Raw genomic sequence first — 12,251 nt, 5'->3', positions numbered from 1 at the left:
AATGGCCGAGTGACCCGTCAATCCATCAGAGAGCAATGCGATGCCAATCTCGCATGACGATTAAACCTCAAGGAGCTCGTGTGAGGTGCTCTTGGTGGCCTGCACAACACCGACCCTTCGCCCGTCTCGGCCGCAATTCTAATTATACAAAACAGTTGCTCGTTTCGAGGCTGTGACTGTGACCATGACCGCTCATGAGGTGACTGTTGCCCATCAGCTCCTCAGCAGACACCAGCCGCAGATGCTTTTCTCGCCCGTCACAGCCGCATCGTTGACTGGCGGAAGCACTTGACCTCAGGCTGTGAGATCTATGGGCATTTTGACCACCTCCAAAGGTTGCTTCACAGCGATGGACCATCTCTCCCTCCCACCTCACTGCAAAAGAGCATATCCTAAAATCCCGTGCATATGTGCCGTATACGACAACGCTGCAGGCACCATGGAAATCCTAAAACCTGACCAATTCATGTTTACCAAACACGAGATCGCCGAAGGTCTCAATGTGGCAATTTCTCTTGAGCAAGCAGGCCCACTTCTTCAATCCTGGTTGTGGTTCGGGACAATCACGAAAGTACTCACCACAGTAGGAGTTCGGTGACGCCAGAAGAGTTCGTAATTTACGATCAGTCGTTTGGTCTGCGACTCAACACAGCTTCAATCCACCGTTACCTGTGGTATTGGCTGGCGGCAGAGTCTCGCGCCCACGAGGAAGAGCGAATTCGACATTATCAAATTGTCAACGACTGCTTGGAGACTGTCCATAGAGTCTTGCCAATGCAAACCGATATTGGCGACCGACACCGAGGAGGTCGAGCTGTGGAGGATGTCTCCATGATAGACTCATTCTTGGTGGACGACGACGACGACGACGACAACACCTTGCTGGCCATTTCGGCGCTGGCGGAAATGCTCGATCTCACGCAGGAAGAAATCAATGCTGGCATTGGTGGCACCCGGAGTCACAATTGGATCGAAACACTCAACGTACGTGCATGGCTCCTCCAAGCTGGCTGGTGCATCAACGAAGTAGCCACTGTCATCAATCGACTCGAAGGTTCTTACGTCAATCTCCTGGTTTATCTCGCCCGGATGGACCGCTCGCCTCTTTCAAGGCATCACGACCGCTGTAGAATAGCAGAGTGTGTCTACTCCAAAATCGACTACACAACATATCGTCCTGCACATGTTTTGGATGGATGTCTTTGTTCTCTAGTCACCTTTGCGTATCCGGATGCCAAATTTGTTGACACCCTACTGCACCGAGGGACACTTCCCATTGTCACCTATTCGACTTCCGGCAGATCCCCCAATCGACTGCTGGTGCGCAGACCTGAGTCCAGTGATGACTCCAACTGCATATCTTACGTCGCAATATCTCATGTCTGGTCCGATCGATTGGGAAATCTGCGTGAAAACGCCCTTTCCTCCTGTCAGCTCCAAAGAATCCAGGCTCAAGTGAACTCACTGTCTCCCAGTCGAAATGGAGATGTACCTTTCTGGATCGACACGCTCTGTGTGCCTCGAGAGCTTACAACAAGAGGACTCGCGATCCGAAGTATGAGAAAGGTTTACAGCGAAGCAGAAAAGGTCCTAGTCCTTGATTCTACTTTGTAGCTACTGGATTCGACCGTCGCCCTAGAAGGCCTGCTGCTGGCAATCAAATTCGCCCCTTTGGCCACTCGTCTTTGGACGTGGCATGAAAGTGCCTTGGCAAGGACCATTTACTTCCAACTCAAGGATGCCGCGGTGGCGGGAGATCGACTGAGGACACAATACCATGCAGAGTTGTCCTCTGGGAATGCCCTCATTCGCTTTCGTGACTTAGTTGGCGACCGTCACAGTATGAGCTCAGAACTGTCAAGGCAGTCGCTGCAATCCGAGTCACGTTGTCTATCGCGTTTGAGAAGTAAGACAGTCGCATCCCGACGTAGGCTATATAAGTAAGGAGTGGACAGAAAGTAACTCCTGCTCGCAGAATGATGGCGAAGCGGACGAGTGGGCAAATGGATGAAGGGAGAGCGACTGAGCCGAGGTTGAGCCTAGTCACACGACAGGACCAAACGACAGACCACAGAGCGGCAAGGCTGGCCCATCACAAACGGCATCGCCGCCCTCCCCCGGGATGCTGAGTCTCCTCCAGAGGGTCGATGGTGTTCCCAAAGATAAATCAAGGAGCGCGGAGCTCTCTGAAGCGATCATTTCCATGTGTCGTCGGTACCAGACAGCAGCGTAGGGGTAAGGACTTGCCAGGGCACCGCGAGTCACTAAAGATTATCTAATGCAAATGCCCAACTGAGGCGCAGGTCTCGCTGGTCGCTGGGCCAAGATTGGGCCTCCTTTGTAGCACGGTACGATGCTCAGGAGTGCTCAGTGAGGCTCAGCTGGAGGCTCAATCAGAAGCTCAGGTTGAAACCGCCTTCGCTTACCCTCTAAGATCGAACCGTGTCTGGAGAATAGGTTTTTCGTTCGCGAGGACTCTAGGTACCTCACCAGCTCCTGTATTTGTCACAAGCCATTTCAATTGTTGTCCTTTGAAAACCACCGCATGCATGTACACGTCGCCAGGTTCTTTTCCCACTTCCCACTTCCCACCCATTGATTCCCAGCGACTTTGTCGACACCTTCATCATGATGTCGTTCAATCGAATTCGTTTCTCATCAGCTGTCTCCTTCGCCCATTCGCTCCGAGAACCGCTGAGAGCGATCTGGCTTATGGCCGTAAGATGAAAAATGAGAGACACCCCAACGCAACCTGCTGCACCGCCGCGCAATGCAGATGTCATGTAAGGCTCATACCACAGCCTTGACTAGGTAGACTCGCCCGCTCAATAGACCATTAAAATCCATCCGTCCCGTTCGCCCTACCTCATATCTTTACCGAGTTTTGATAAGTCTCCGGCTGGGTTTTTGCGAAGCATGAAAAACCACGAAGAGAGTTTGGCTCTTGCCCGAAAGAGACGTAAATTTGTAAAAGATAACCAATAGCTCCGCGGCCGTGGAGAGAGTTATCCTGCGCAATAAGAGCATTACTCACGCGATGTAGGCCAACTCATCGTTGTCCAAACGTTCAATGTAGTCTTTCTCCATAAGGGCGTCGATGTTTTTCTTGATGTCGGAGATCTTGGGAGGGAATCGGTTGCGGACTTGGTTGATGACTTCCTCGACTAGGTGTACATGCTTCAACTTCTTGCGACCTTTCATAATACGAACAATCACGGCCTGAGACAGTGAGCAGATCGTACCCTAGGAGGACAACTTTGAAAACACGTACCTGGAGCAGTAATTTTCGATCCTCCTCAATTGTCTTGTGAGTATCTTCGGATTCTACCTTCTGTTCGGACTTGACCGTGATATTCAGGTTGATCTTGACCTTCTTGTTCTTGAAATTGTAGTTTAGCGCATAACTGGTGCCGGGTGCTGGCTTGCTGTCATCCGGCGTCGAGTTCAAGACACGGGCTTTGCACAGGATGCCAATCGCCGGTTCAATTGTTTCATCCGTCAACTTCGTAAGTTCTTTGATCTCCGAATAATCCAACTTGTCCGAGTCGTTGAACAGAAGCAAAATAGCCATCTGGTAGGTCGAAACTTGGAAAGTGTATGGCACCTTCTGACTCTTGATGTAATTGGCTCGAATTTCGCCTTTGCACAATTGCCATAACCATGTCAGCTTGCGGCCATTGTGTTTCTGATCATAAAACCTGGTAAAGGACTCCATAGCTTTGCTGATCTCTGTAGGAGGGGCAAAGGGAGTGTTGGGAGCATTCAGAGGCCAGAAACCCGTTCCTAGAATCTGGAACGTGGAGTCGACTGTTCTCTTCTCATCACTATCCTCAAGAATCTTGTCATGCCAATCTTTGTAGGCAGTGTTGAGATCCTTGGAAATTTGGACGTCTTGGAACATTCTCTGAAGCTTGTTGGTGTACTCATAACCACATGCCTCTTTCAACTTGCTGATCATACTCGTTTCCGCATCGTCAGATACAGAACTTGTGTGGACAAGACGCTTGGCCAACATGCGAGAGTAGAACTTCTGGAACACGTCCTTGTCCTCGATATATTTGAACACAACCATAATCTGCACAAGAAGTTCTTCAAGTTCAGACTCGTCAGCCGCCTTGGCGCCCTTTTTGAGGAGTTGATCGGCGTATTTGGCAAGTAGCTCGGGAGATCGAGTAGAGTTGGTCTTGCAAACTTGGTTGTGGTTGACAAATTCCTGGCAGGCATTGTCGAGCGATCGCACAAATTCTGACTCTCCGGTGAAGGCGACATTAACGAGTTGCTGGTATTTGCCATGGATTTCGAGCAACGCATCAACATAGACTTTCGGTTCAAAGCTGTCTCCTTGAGCGGCAACTTTCTCAACAGCTGCAATGCCAGCTTTCTGGACATGACTCTCGAATCGGGTCCTCAAGGGATCCAGGCCGTCCTTTATCCGGGAAAGCAGTTTGTACATCCGGGCTAGGTCCTCCGTACGTTCGCTATCGAGCAGGACTTGGAATTCATCCCGCAGCAGGACTGAGTGAGCGCTGATAAGAGCTTCGTTGCATGTTTCCATGAGTTTCTTCATAATGTCAGGATGCAGGTAGAGGCCCACTCGTTCCTTCTCTTCCTCAAGTCGTGCTTCCGCCTTCTTCATGTACTCCACCACGCTGTTCTCTGCCACGAACCGTCGGGACTCGTTGGTGTAGTATTCTTTGGTGGCTGCAATGAATGGGCGCTCGAAGTACATGCGGTAGACGTCAAGGGTGGGCTTTGAGCTGTCAAGCTCGTCCAAGCCGAGAGAGACGAATGAATCGACGATCGCCTTGATCTGCATCTGATCGATAGTCTCCCCATTGCGCTGTTTTTCAACGAGTCTCAAGACCGCCTCCATGACCTTGCCCTCCACCGCTTTGAAGAAGTCGTCCTTCCATTTGACGAGGTGCAGGGTGTAGACATCGTAGACGTTCTTCTTGCCTTCGTCGATTTCTCGCTTTACCCAGTGTCGATTCAAATATCTAAATAGGTGGTTGTTGTACTTTGCTGCGTCGGTGTAGCGCTTCCATTCTCGAATGTAGAAGGCTAGGAGGGCCTCATCTGTATGTGATTCGGATGCGGCTAGAACGTCGCGCAGATGTCCCGTGAGGTATTTGCCAAGGAGGGTGTAGAGTTCTTCGCCCAGTAGATGAGCGCCACGGTGAATGGGGGTCAAGGTTCCCGACGAGCCACCCTGACCTTGATTCGTTGCTGCCTTCTGCGAGGTGCAGAAGTTGTGAACTGCTGTATACACGCCCCTGGCATTGGGTCAGCGAGCCTACTACCTGTAACAACAGAGGGGAATCAGCAAACATGTATGTCTTCATGTCAAGGCCCTCTTGCAACTTGGTCATTACATTGTTGACATTCTTTTCGAGATATGTCCACCTGCTAACTGTTAGCAGGACCGCTCTTTCCATTGTCCCAATATTCTTACGTGGAATCAAGGTCATCTCGCGCCCGCATCGCTGGGTTGGAGGCTGTGCCCGCCGTGGGTGCGGTTCTTGAGGCCATGCTCTCTCTTCACTGTACACTTGGTGTGAAACTGCAGTGGGGACGCAGGTCGGCCTCGCAAAGATTGTGGCAAATGGAGATAAGTCTAGCTGTCTTCCTTTCGGGGAGTTGCGTGCTTGTTGTTGTCCCAGAACTTTACGACTCCTTGCAGATCGATCCACGAGGTGAAGGCGAAAGGAGGGGATGAGAGAAATCCGAGGTTCGTTTGACGTTTGACCGAATGGAACAGTTGGCGTCTGAGATCCAGTCGCCACGATGTCAGGACGGAAACAACTTCATTCCTGGACAGCGACGTAACTCACGGCCAGGTGAAGAGAAGTCAGAGATTCGGTGGTGATCAGTGCAGGCACAAAGGTGCAAGGCCGTAGAATATCTGTATCGGACCGGATCATCTTTCTTACCGAGTACGTGATGACTAACCTGGCTCCGATGACGTCATTTCGATGCAAGGGGAAATTTGGCCGAGAGGGAGGGAATAGAAGCTAAAAAGACCATTGTTGGCGACGGGTGGCAGTGGTGGCAACTGGCGGCAGCGATAAACACTCCGAGGCTGTCGCAGCATTGCTCCTGGGGAAGAGTCGTCATTCAACTACGGAGCATGTGAACGTTAGTTACAAAGTCTTCCTTTGGTCTTGTTCTAATAATAACCCTTTGAAAGGGTCATACGACGGCTGGGTTTCACAGCGATTTCAGCTCTGAAGCCACCAGACGGACAACACGCCTACAGGGCTTCTCTTACAAGTGACATATTGTCCATCACTCCATTGAGTGCCTTGCGGGTTTCGCAGCATCAAATCCCCACGTACAAAGGCATTCCAAACACCTCCATACAAGGCAAACCTCTCATGATATACCACGGCGTCTTTGCAAACCCCAATGCCACAACAATCGAATCTCAGCTCAAATCCGTTGGAGTCGTCTCTCCACAGTGGACATTTACCATGTTTAGCGAAACACATTTCCACTCAAGCACCCACGAAGTTCTCAGCATTGCATCAGGGTCTGCAAAGTGCTGTTTCGGAGGTGAGAAGAACAAGGGCCGTGTGGAGCCCGTCCTGGAGCAAGGTGACGTTGTAATCGTCCCTGCAGGCGTCGGTCACCGGTTACTAGAGGACTATGGCGGCTTCCAAATGGTTGGCTCTTATGAGAGGGGCAAAACATGGGATATGTGCTATGGGAAACCCGGAGAGGAGGAGCAGGTCAAGCAGATCGGAAACTTGGGTTGGTTCAAGCGTGATCCGATCTATGGCGACGAAGGGCCGAGTCTGGAAGCCTGAGGACATGGCCGGAGGTGCCTCACTGAGGATGGACAAATGAGTACGCCAAGCCATTGATGATATTGAGCTGCCCTCCGCTGGCACGGGTCGTGCCATGAGAGGACTCGGGACAAAATAGCTAAAACTTTTCGGAGGAGTCCGGATCGTAAACTCGTTTCACTTCGTATCAATTCGTTCTACCAGCCTGCGAGCACCCCATCAGTCAATACGTAAAGGAAGGTTGGGTTGGTTCGGCTTACCTCAAGACGCTAACAGAGAATGTCATCAACCATGCAGTGAGTGACACCAATAGTACTCCGCTCAAGGCCTCTGCTCTATCGCATATGCTCTCGAATCTGCCGGCTGTCTTCGCAGAATTGCTAGTTTTGCAAGAACCCTCCCCCACTGCCAAGGATTCAAAACTCAAACTCAAGTTTGCCGACTGGAACACGATAAAGAAGAGATCGAGCAGCATCAGTCGCACTTTTGCTCTTGCCGGTCGTAGCCCTAGAGGTTTCGAAAAGTATTCGTCGTAGGTGATATATATGGTGTAGACAATGGCGATGGCGTCCACTATCACCGCCATCAAGCCGGAAGGATCTCGATAATAATCGGTGGCTGTGGCGCCGACGCGTTGGACACATTCGGCAGTGCGCCGGTCCGGTGGTTGTTTGATGCATTTCGTTATCTTGCCAGTTTCATGGTATATTGACGCCCCTAGGCCTAGAGCGACGATGGCAAACGACAAAACCGTCAATCGGAAAGCAAGAGGGATAAATGGATTTCGCAGAATGTAGAACTGGGCGCGTTTATACCACACTTGTCTCTTTCTGCGAAATGCGCGATAACGGCTGCTGCCGTCCTCGACGTCGTCATCGTCATGGTCCTCAAGCCATGTTTTGGAATAGTCGGTGAGGTTCTGGTTGAGCCAGTCCGTGTCCACCTTTTCACCATTGAAGTTCTCTTGAGGATAGGCACTGGGCTGGGCAAAGGACATCCACCTCGAGGTTCGCGGGGCCCTCCCTTGGCCCAGAGGTGTAGAGTAGCCCTCCTCGTGAGACTGCCTGCTGGATATAAGGGTCCGCCTTGCTGTTGACGCGCCGTGGTGATGCTGAGCGACCAACGCTGCGTGCGGAGTGTCCAGGCTCTGGAACTGAGGGTCGCTCAAATCATCTTCTTCCGCATCTCGTACCCATGCTATTCAAATGCGTTAGCCATGGTGACCAGGCTCTGGCAGAGCAAGTGTGTGACCTACGTGGAATGGTTCGGACCGGGAGGGGAGATGTAGGTTTAGGTCTGACGGGTTCTGAGGGGGTGTTGAGCGTAGTTGGTAAACTGAATCGCAGAGGACCTTTGACTGCAGCATGCTGATGCTTCCCTTGCTGGTGGATGTGTTTGCGAGGCTGGGATTGCGGATGCAACGCGGCGGTCTTGGTAGGGGATGTTGGTTCTCGCTCTTGCTTGGTTGACTGTGGCGGTGGAGCATTGCTGCGCTTTGGCATTACCATTGAGGTCTTTTTCGGATCTCTGGATGGCGCCTGCCACGGAAAGCCAGCTTCAGCCGCCATCTTGCTGGTCGGCTAGAGACCTGAGAAGGCCCAGAAGTTTGGGCCCTCCGGAGCAAAGAGAGGTTCAACTGCGGCGTGTTCGGAAGGGCATGTCGAGAGCATTCGTCCGTCCGAAATCTCTGTGTGATCCTCACAGTGGCCGCGACAATGCTGCATCAAGAGCTGTCCTCGTCCAGTGGCTCCAGCGGCATTAAAAAGAGAGTGGTCAGAGACGTATAAACAGAGAGAGATGCACTAGAACATGCTGGGCCATGTGCCATATGGGGAGTATGACTTGCCTTGGTACAGTAGCACAAAGTAACTGTTTTAGTCAATCGATCATTCATCACTGCGGGAACTTGGAGTAAGCCTCACTAGCCCACGAGGTGCCCACCTGGCGAATGGGGGCTGTCGGTTGCCGCAGATGGCGGCGAGAACGGTGGCCAGCTCGCCAGGCAGTGCCTACCGGGTAGGTAGTACCAAGCAGTACCGGGTACCCCAAGACACCATGCATATTAAGGAAGGAGGCCCAGGGGAGCTTTGGGGCGAATCAATGCATGGGATTCTGCCATGACGTTGCGGACCAACTCCCAAAGCAACAAAACCACCATCTGCACCATGGACTACTTCATGGATGACTTGTTTTCGAAAATAGTTGGTTTAATGTACACACCCCGACACCTGCACCAAAGGCCAGATTGCAGCTCCTTATTCGCCGTGCACACCTACTCGATCGTCAGCATTGTCGAGGCGGGAAAAATATTGATTTTTCGCACTCTTCTTCAGAACTTCTGGCGTCTTTCTTTAATTCCTAGTTGGCCGAATGTCACCCCGGCCATGATTTCATTGGAATTTCCCTGAACGGCGCAGCACGGTCGCGGTCTCTATTTCCTTACGCCTCTGTCGGGAGTCGCCGCGGCTATGCGCATCTTCCTCCTGCCTCTCACCACGCGACAAGCCCTCGTCTTCTGTCAACGCGGAGTCCAGAAGCCGAAGACCAACCCAACCATCGTCGATCGATTGACCGCGAAGGCTGCTGAGACATGGGCCAAGTGGGAAGCCGCAGACAGAGGATGGAGAAAAACAGTCGTGTATTACGGAAATCAAGGTCTGCAGCGCATACCCTACCAGGAATGGGGATTAAAGAGCTTTCCGCCTTCCAATCCCAAACTGCAGGCCGAGCAGATTGCACAGGGCAAGAAATTCGACGTGATCTACCCTGGTAACGTCATGCATAAAGATGATGTTCCGAAAGTTCTGGCAAGACTGGCAAGGGAGAGAAAGCAACTGCATTGGAATCGTTTTATCGGAAGCATGGTGGCCATGCCAATCTGCATCCCATTTGCTCTGGTGCCTGTGTATAGTCTTCCCCTGCCCTCGTTCTTTACAGGCGCATCAACATGGCTGACATGTTCCAGAATACCCAATTTTCCCTTTTTTTATGCAGCATATAGGTGTTGGTCCCATTGGAGAGGTACGTCCAACGTCCCTGAGCAAGTCCATATCTCGCTGACAGGCCACCAGCTTTGAAAGGCTCAGATCACTTGGATTTTATTGTGGATAACCGACTTTTCCGGCCAATTTCGCCTCCAGAGATTGAGGACCTATACGAGCAGGTGGCGCCTGATGCACCGGATTTTACGTTTATCACGCGAAGTCAAGTCCTAGACGGCAGTGCACCCCCCGAGCAGATAATCCTCCCAGCAGACAGCCATAATCTGGTGGCCAAAATCACAGGTGTTCCAGAGCTGAGTGGAGAAGTGGAGAGGGCAATATGGCAAATACAAAGACAGTTCAAGCGAGACCAACAACAGCATGAAAAGCAGGCGCTATCGCAGCCTAGGAAAGATGCTGGAAGCCCCAGGCCCAAGAGAAAAGGCCAATGACCAGGGAGGAAGGGGTGCACTGATCGTCGGATGGATTATGAGATGATGATGAAGAAGATAGACCCGGTAGCAAAAGTCCCCATGTCGCGCTGCCTTACTGTACACTACCACTCCCAACAAAAGGGGGGAGGGGATACCCAAGTTCGACAATGAATCCAACTCTGTTTACACAAGGAATGGGCGTGTTGACGGAAAACAGATGGGCGACCTGAGTTGGCGTGAAAGTCATGGGAGAAATGGTGGTGGTTGTCTGGGGGCCAAGCTGGGACCTACTTGTACCGGGTAGTGACTACCCGCTTGATCCTCGGCTTTCCTGCTCTCAATATGAGCATAAGTGACATCAAAACATCAACCTTGCTCCTCGTTACATATCCCTGCCTACTTCCTATGTGCCCCTTCTTCGTGCAATATCTTCTACATTGCTCCTTGGCTGCGTTACCACAGATTTTTGACCTGGTGTTACCCTTCTCCGCAAAACTAGTCGAGATGGCCAGGACCCGTCGTCCCATGCAAAATCAGTGATCACCACAAGGACTTTCTCGAGACCTGCGTGCTCTTTCCAGCCCACTTCTACGTACCCGGTACGCGTAGTCCGCAGCCTCACTGGGACTATTCAAACACATCTCCCGACTATGGCAGGAATGAAGACTGCCCATCGACTTGTTGTAGCAACCTTCTGAGTGCCACCGTACTCTTCACTCGGGCACTCTGCAACACCATCAAACAACTACGCCATCGACCACAGACAAACCCGAGCCTGCTATCTCTGTCTGGTTCGCCTCCGGCCAAAAACCGTCGCAACGCTTCCCCATTGCCTTCAGCCTGGCATGTTTCCCCAGACCGAGGCTAGGCCAGACGTCTCCTGGCTGCTCAACCCGGGCGTCTACATTGCAGCACAAGGGTACAGTGACAAACGACAGCTGGAAGCTCCTAAGGTCTATGTGCCTCCACCTGACCTCGAGTACCACGACGGGAAGCCCTCTTTCAAAGTCCGTGTTGTTCCGTTTACCCAAATCTCCACACACTATGGTAATCCAGATTTCCTGGCCGCGCTGGTCACCAGTCATACGCTGGATTTGACCCACTCGATGCTCATATGGCAATACGAGATGCGCCGAAGTGCCCAGCACATCCTCCCTTTCCTGCTGCTGGGCCCAAGCAGCGCTGCCAAGGACCCCAACTTCGTCAAGGAGGCAGGCATCACCCTCCTTGTTGCAGTCCGCTCTACCAGATCGTTGTTGGCGCGCCCGACATTCCTCGATCCGGCCAAATTTCCTTCGAGCGCGGGAAGAGCCACCTTGACCTTGGACTTTGATCAGCCAAACGATTTCATCCCACTCGTCAAGTCAATTGTTCGAGCGATAAATGACCATCTCGAGTCTTCATGTGTCAGAACCCCCGCTCAAGACATTAACGACGTCAGTGGTAAAGTCCTCGTCTTCTGCGAGTCCGGAAACGATCGATCCCCGTTACTGGTAGCGGCATACTTGATGATTGTGTATGGAGTCGATGCGATTGTCGCCATTCACATTATCCAGTCGCAGCGCTTCTGTATCAGTTTATCGGACGAATCGAAGAATGTCCTTCTGGATTTACAAGCCATTACCCGAGCTGAACGTCAGGTTTCCGCTTTAAGTGCTGCCCCTTCCAACCATGGCAGCAACGCTGTGTCTCAACCCAAAACCCTCGGCAAGCGAAGTTTGGATGATTTCTACGATTCTGACGAAGACATGGAATGTGATGCCGAGGATATGTGTGGTCCTCATGTTCGAGAAGGCGTGGCCCCCTTTGTAGACGCCTTCGATTGACCATGATCGTGGGCCGAAACAATTCAAGGCAAAATTAACACCGATGCTCGGACACGGGACTGGATGCAAGCCTGGACCTCGCCACACTAGCCGGGCAAAACACTGCGTTCTCCAACGATGACCGTCTAGCTGACTATCTCATCAACCGAATCGAGTGCCTGCCTGGCAATACTTCTCTTCCAGGGACCTTCATGCGCCGTCTCCAAACATAAGGTGAAGTTGCCA

At 51.8% G+C, this 12,251-nt stretch overlaps 6 protein-coding genes across 6 annotated transcripts; 4 read left to right on the top strand and 2 right to left on the bottom strand.

Moving 5' to 3' along the window:
• Positions 1 to 439: 439 nt before the first annotated feature.
• A1O5_03899 (uncharacterized protein) lies at positions 440 to 1,614 on the top strand (the record flags this gene model as incomplete). The annotated part of the gene is made up of 2 exons (XM_007744509.1): positions 440 to 571; positions 628 to 1,614. 2 exons carry the CDS (start codon positions 440 to 442, stop codon positions 1,612 to 1,614), a joined length of 1,119 nt encoding a protein of 372 aa, XP_007742699.1.
• Positions 1,615 to 3,030: 1,416 nt separating this feature from the next.
• A1O5_03898 (Cullin 1) lies at positions 3,031 to 5,529 on the bottom strand (the record flags this gene model as incomplete). The annotated part of the gene is made up of 4 exons (XM_007744508.1): positions 3,031 to 3,219; positions 3,272 to 5,273; positions 5,329 to 5,403; positions 5,453 to 5,529. 4 exons carry the CDS (start codon positions 5,527 to 5,529, stop codon positions 3,031 to 3,033), a joined length of 2,343 nt encoding a protein of 780 aa, XP_007742698.1.
• Positions 5,530 to 6,374: 845 nt separating this feature from the next.
• A1O5_03897 (uncharacterized protein) lies at positions 6,375 to 6,806 on the top strand (the record flags this gene model as incomplete). The annotated part of the gene is made up of 1 exon (XM_007744507.1): positions 6,375 to 6,806. One exon carries the CDS (start codon positions 6,375 to 6,377, stop codon positions 6,804 to 6,806), a length of 432 nt encoding a protein of 143 aa, XP_007742697.1.
• A 235-nt stretch (positions 6,807 to 7,041) lies between these two features.
• On the bottom strand, positions 7,042 to 8,353 carry A1O5_03896 (uncharacterized protein; the record flags this gene model as incomplete). The annotated part of the gene is made up of 2 exons (XM_007744506.1): positions 7,042 to 7,982; positions 8,041 to 8,353. 2 exons carry the CDS (start codon positions 8,351 to 8,353, stop codon positions 7,042 to 7,044), a joined length of 1,254 nt encoding a protein of 417 aa, XP_007742696.1.
• A 900-nt stretch (positions 8,354 to 9,253) lies between these two features.
• Positions 9,254 to 10,218, top strand: A1O5_03895 (uncharacterized protein; the record flags this gene model as incomplete). Its single annotated transcript, XM_007744505.1, has 3 exons — positions 9,254 to 9,690; positions 9,751 to 9,806; positions 9,857 to 10,218. 3 exons carry the CDS (start codon positions 9,254 to 9,256, stop codon positions 10,216 to 10,218), a joined length of 855 nt encoding a protein of 284 aa, XP_007742695.1.
• An 827-nt stretch (positions 10,219 to 11,045) lies between these two features.
• A1O5_03894 (uncharacterized protein) lies at positions 11,046 to 12,026 on the top strand (the record flags this gene model as incomplete). The annotated part of the gene is made up of 1 exon (XM_007744504.1): positions 11,046 to 12,026. The coding sequence occupies one exon, from the start codon at positions 11,046 to 11,048 to the stop codon at positions 12,024 to 12,026; it is 981 nt and encodes a 326-aa protein (XP_007742694.1).
• Between the last annotated feature and the right edge of the window lie 225 nt (positions 12,027 to 12,251).

This window comes from Cladophialophora psammophila (assembly GCF_000585535.1).
Source record: "Cladophialophora psammophila CBS 110553 chromosome Unknown aczJe-supercont1.5, whole genome shotgun sequence".
NCBI classification, from domain to species: Eukaryota; Fungi; Ascomycota; class Eurotiomycetes; order Chaetothyriales; family Herpotrichiellaceae; genus Cladophialophora; species Cladophialophora psammophila.
The sequence above is the reverse complement of the archived record's forward strand: the minus strand, read 5'-3'. Positions and strand labels throughout refer to the sequence as shown.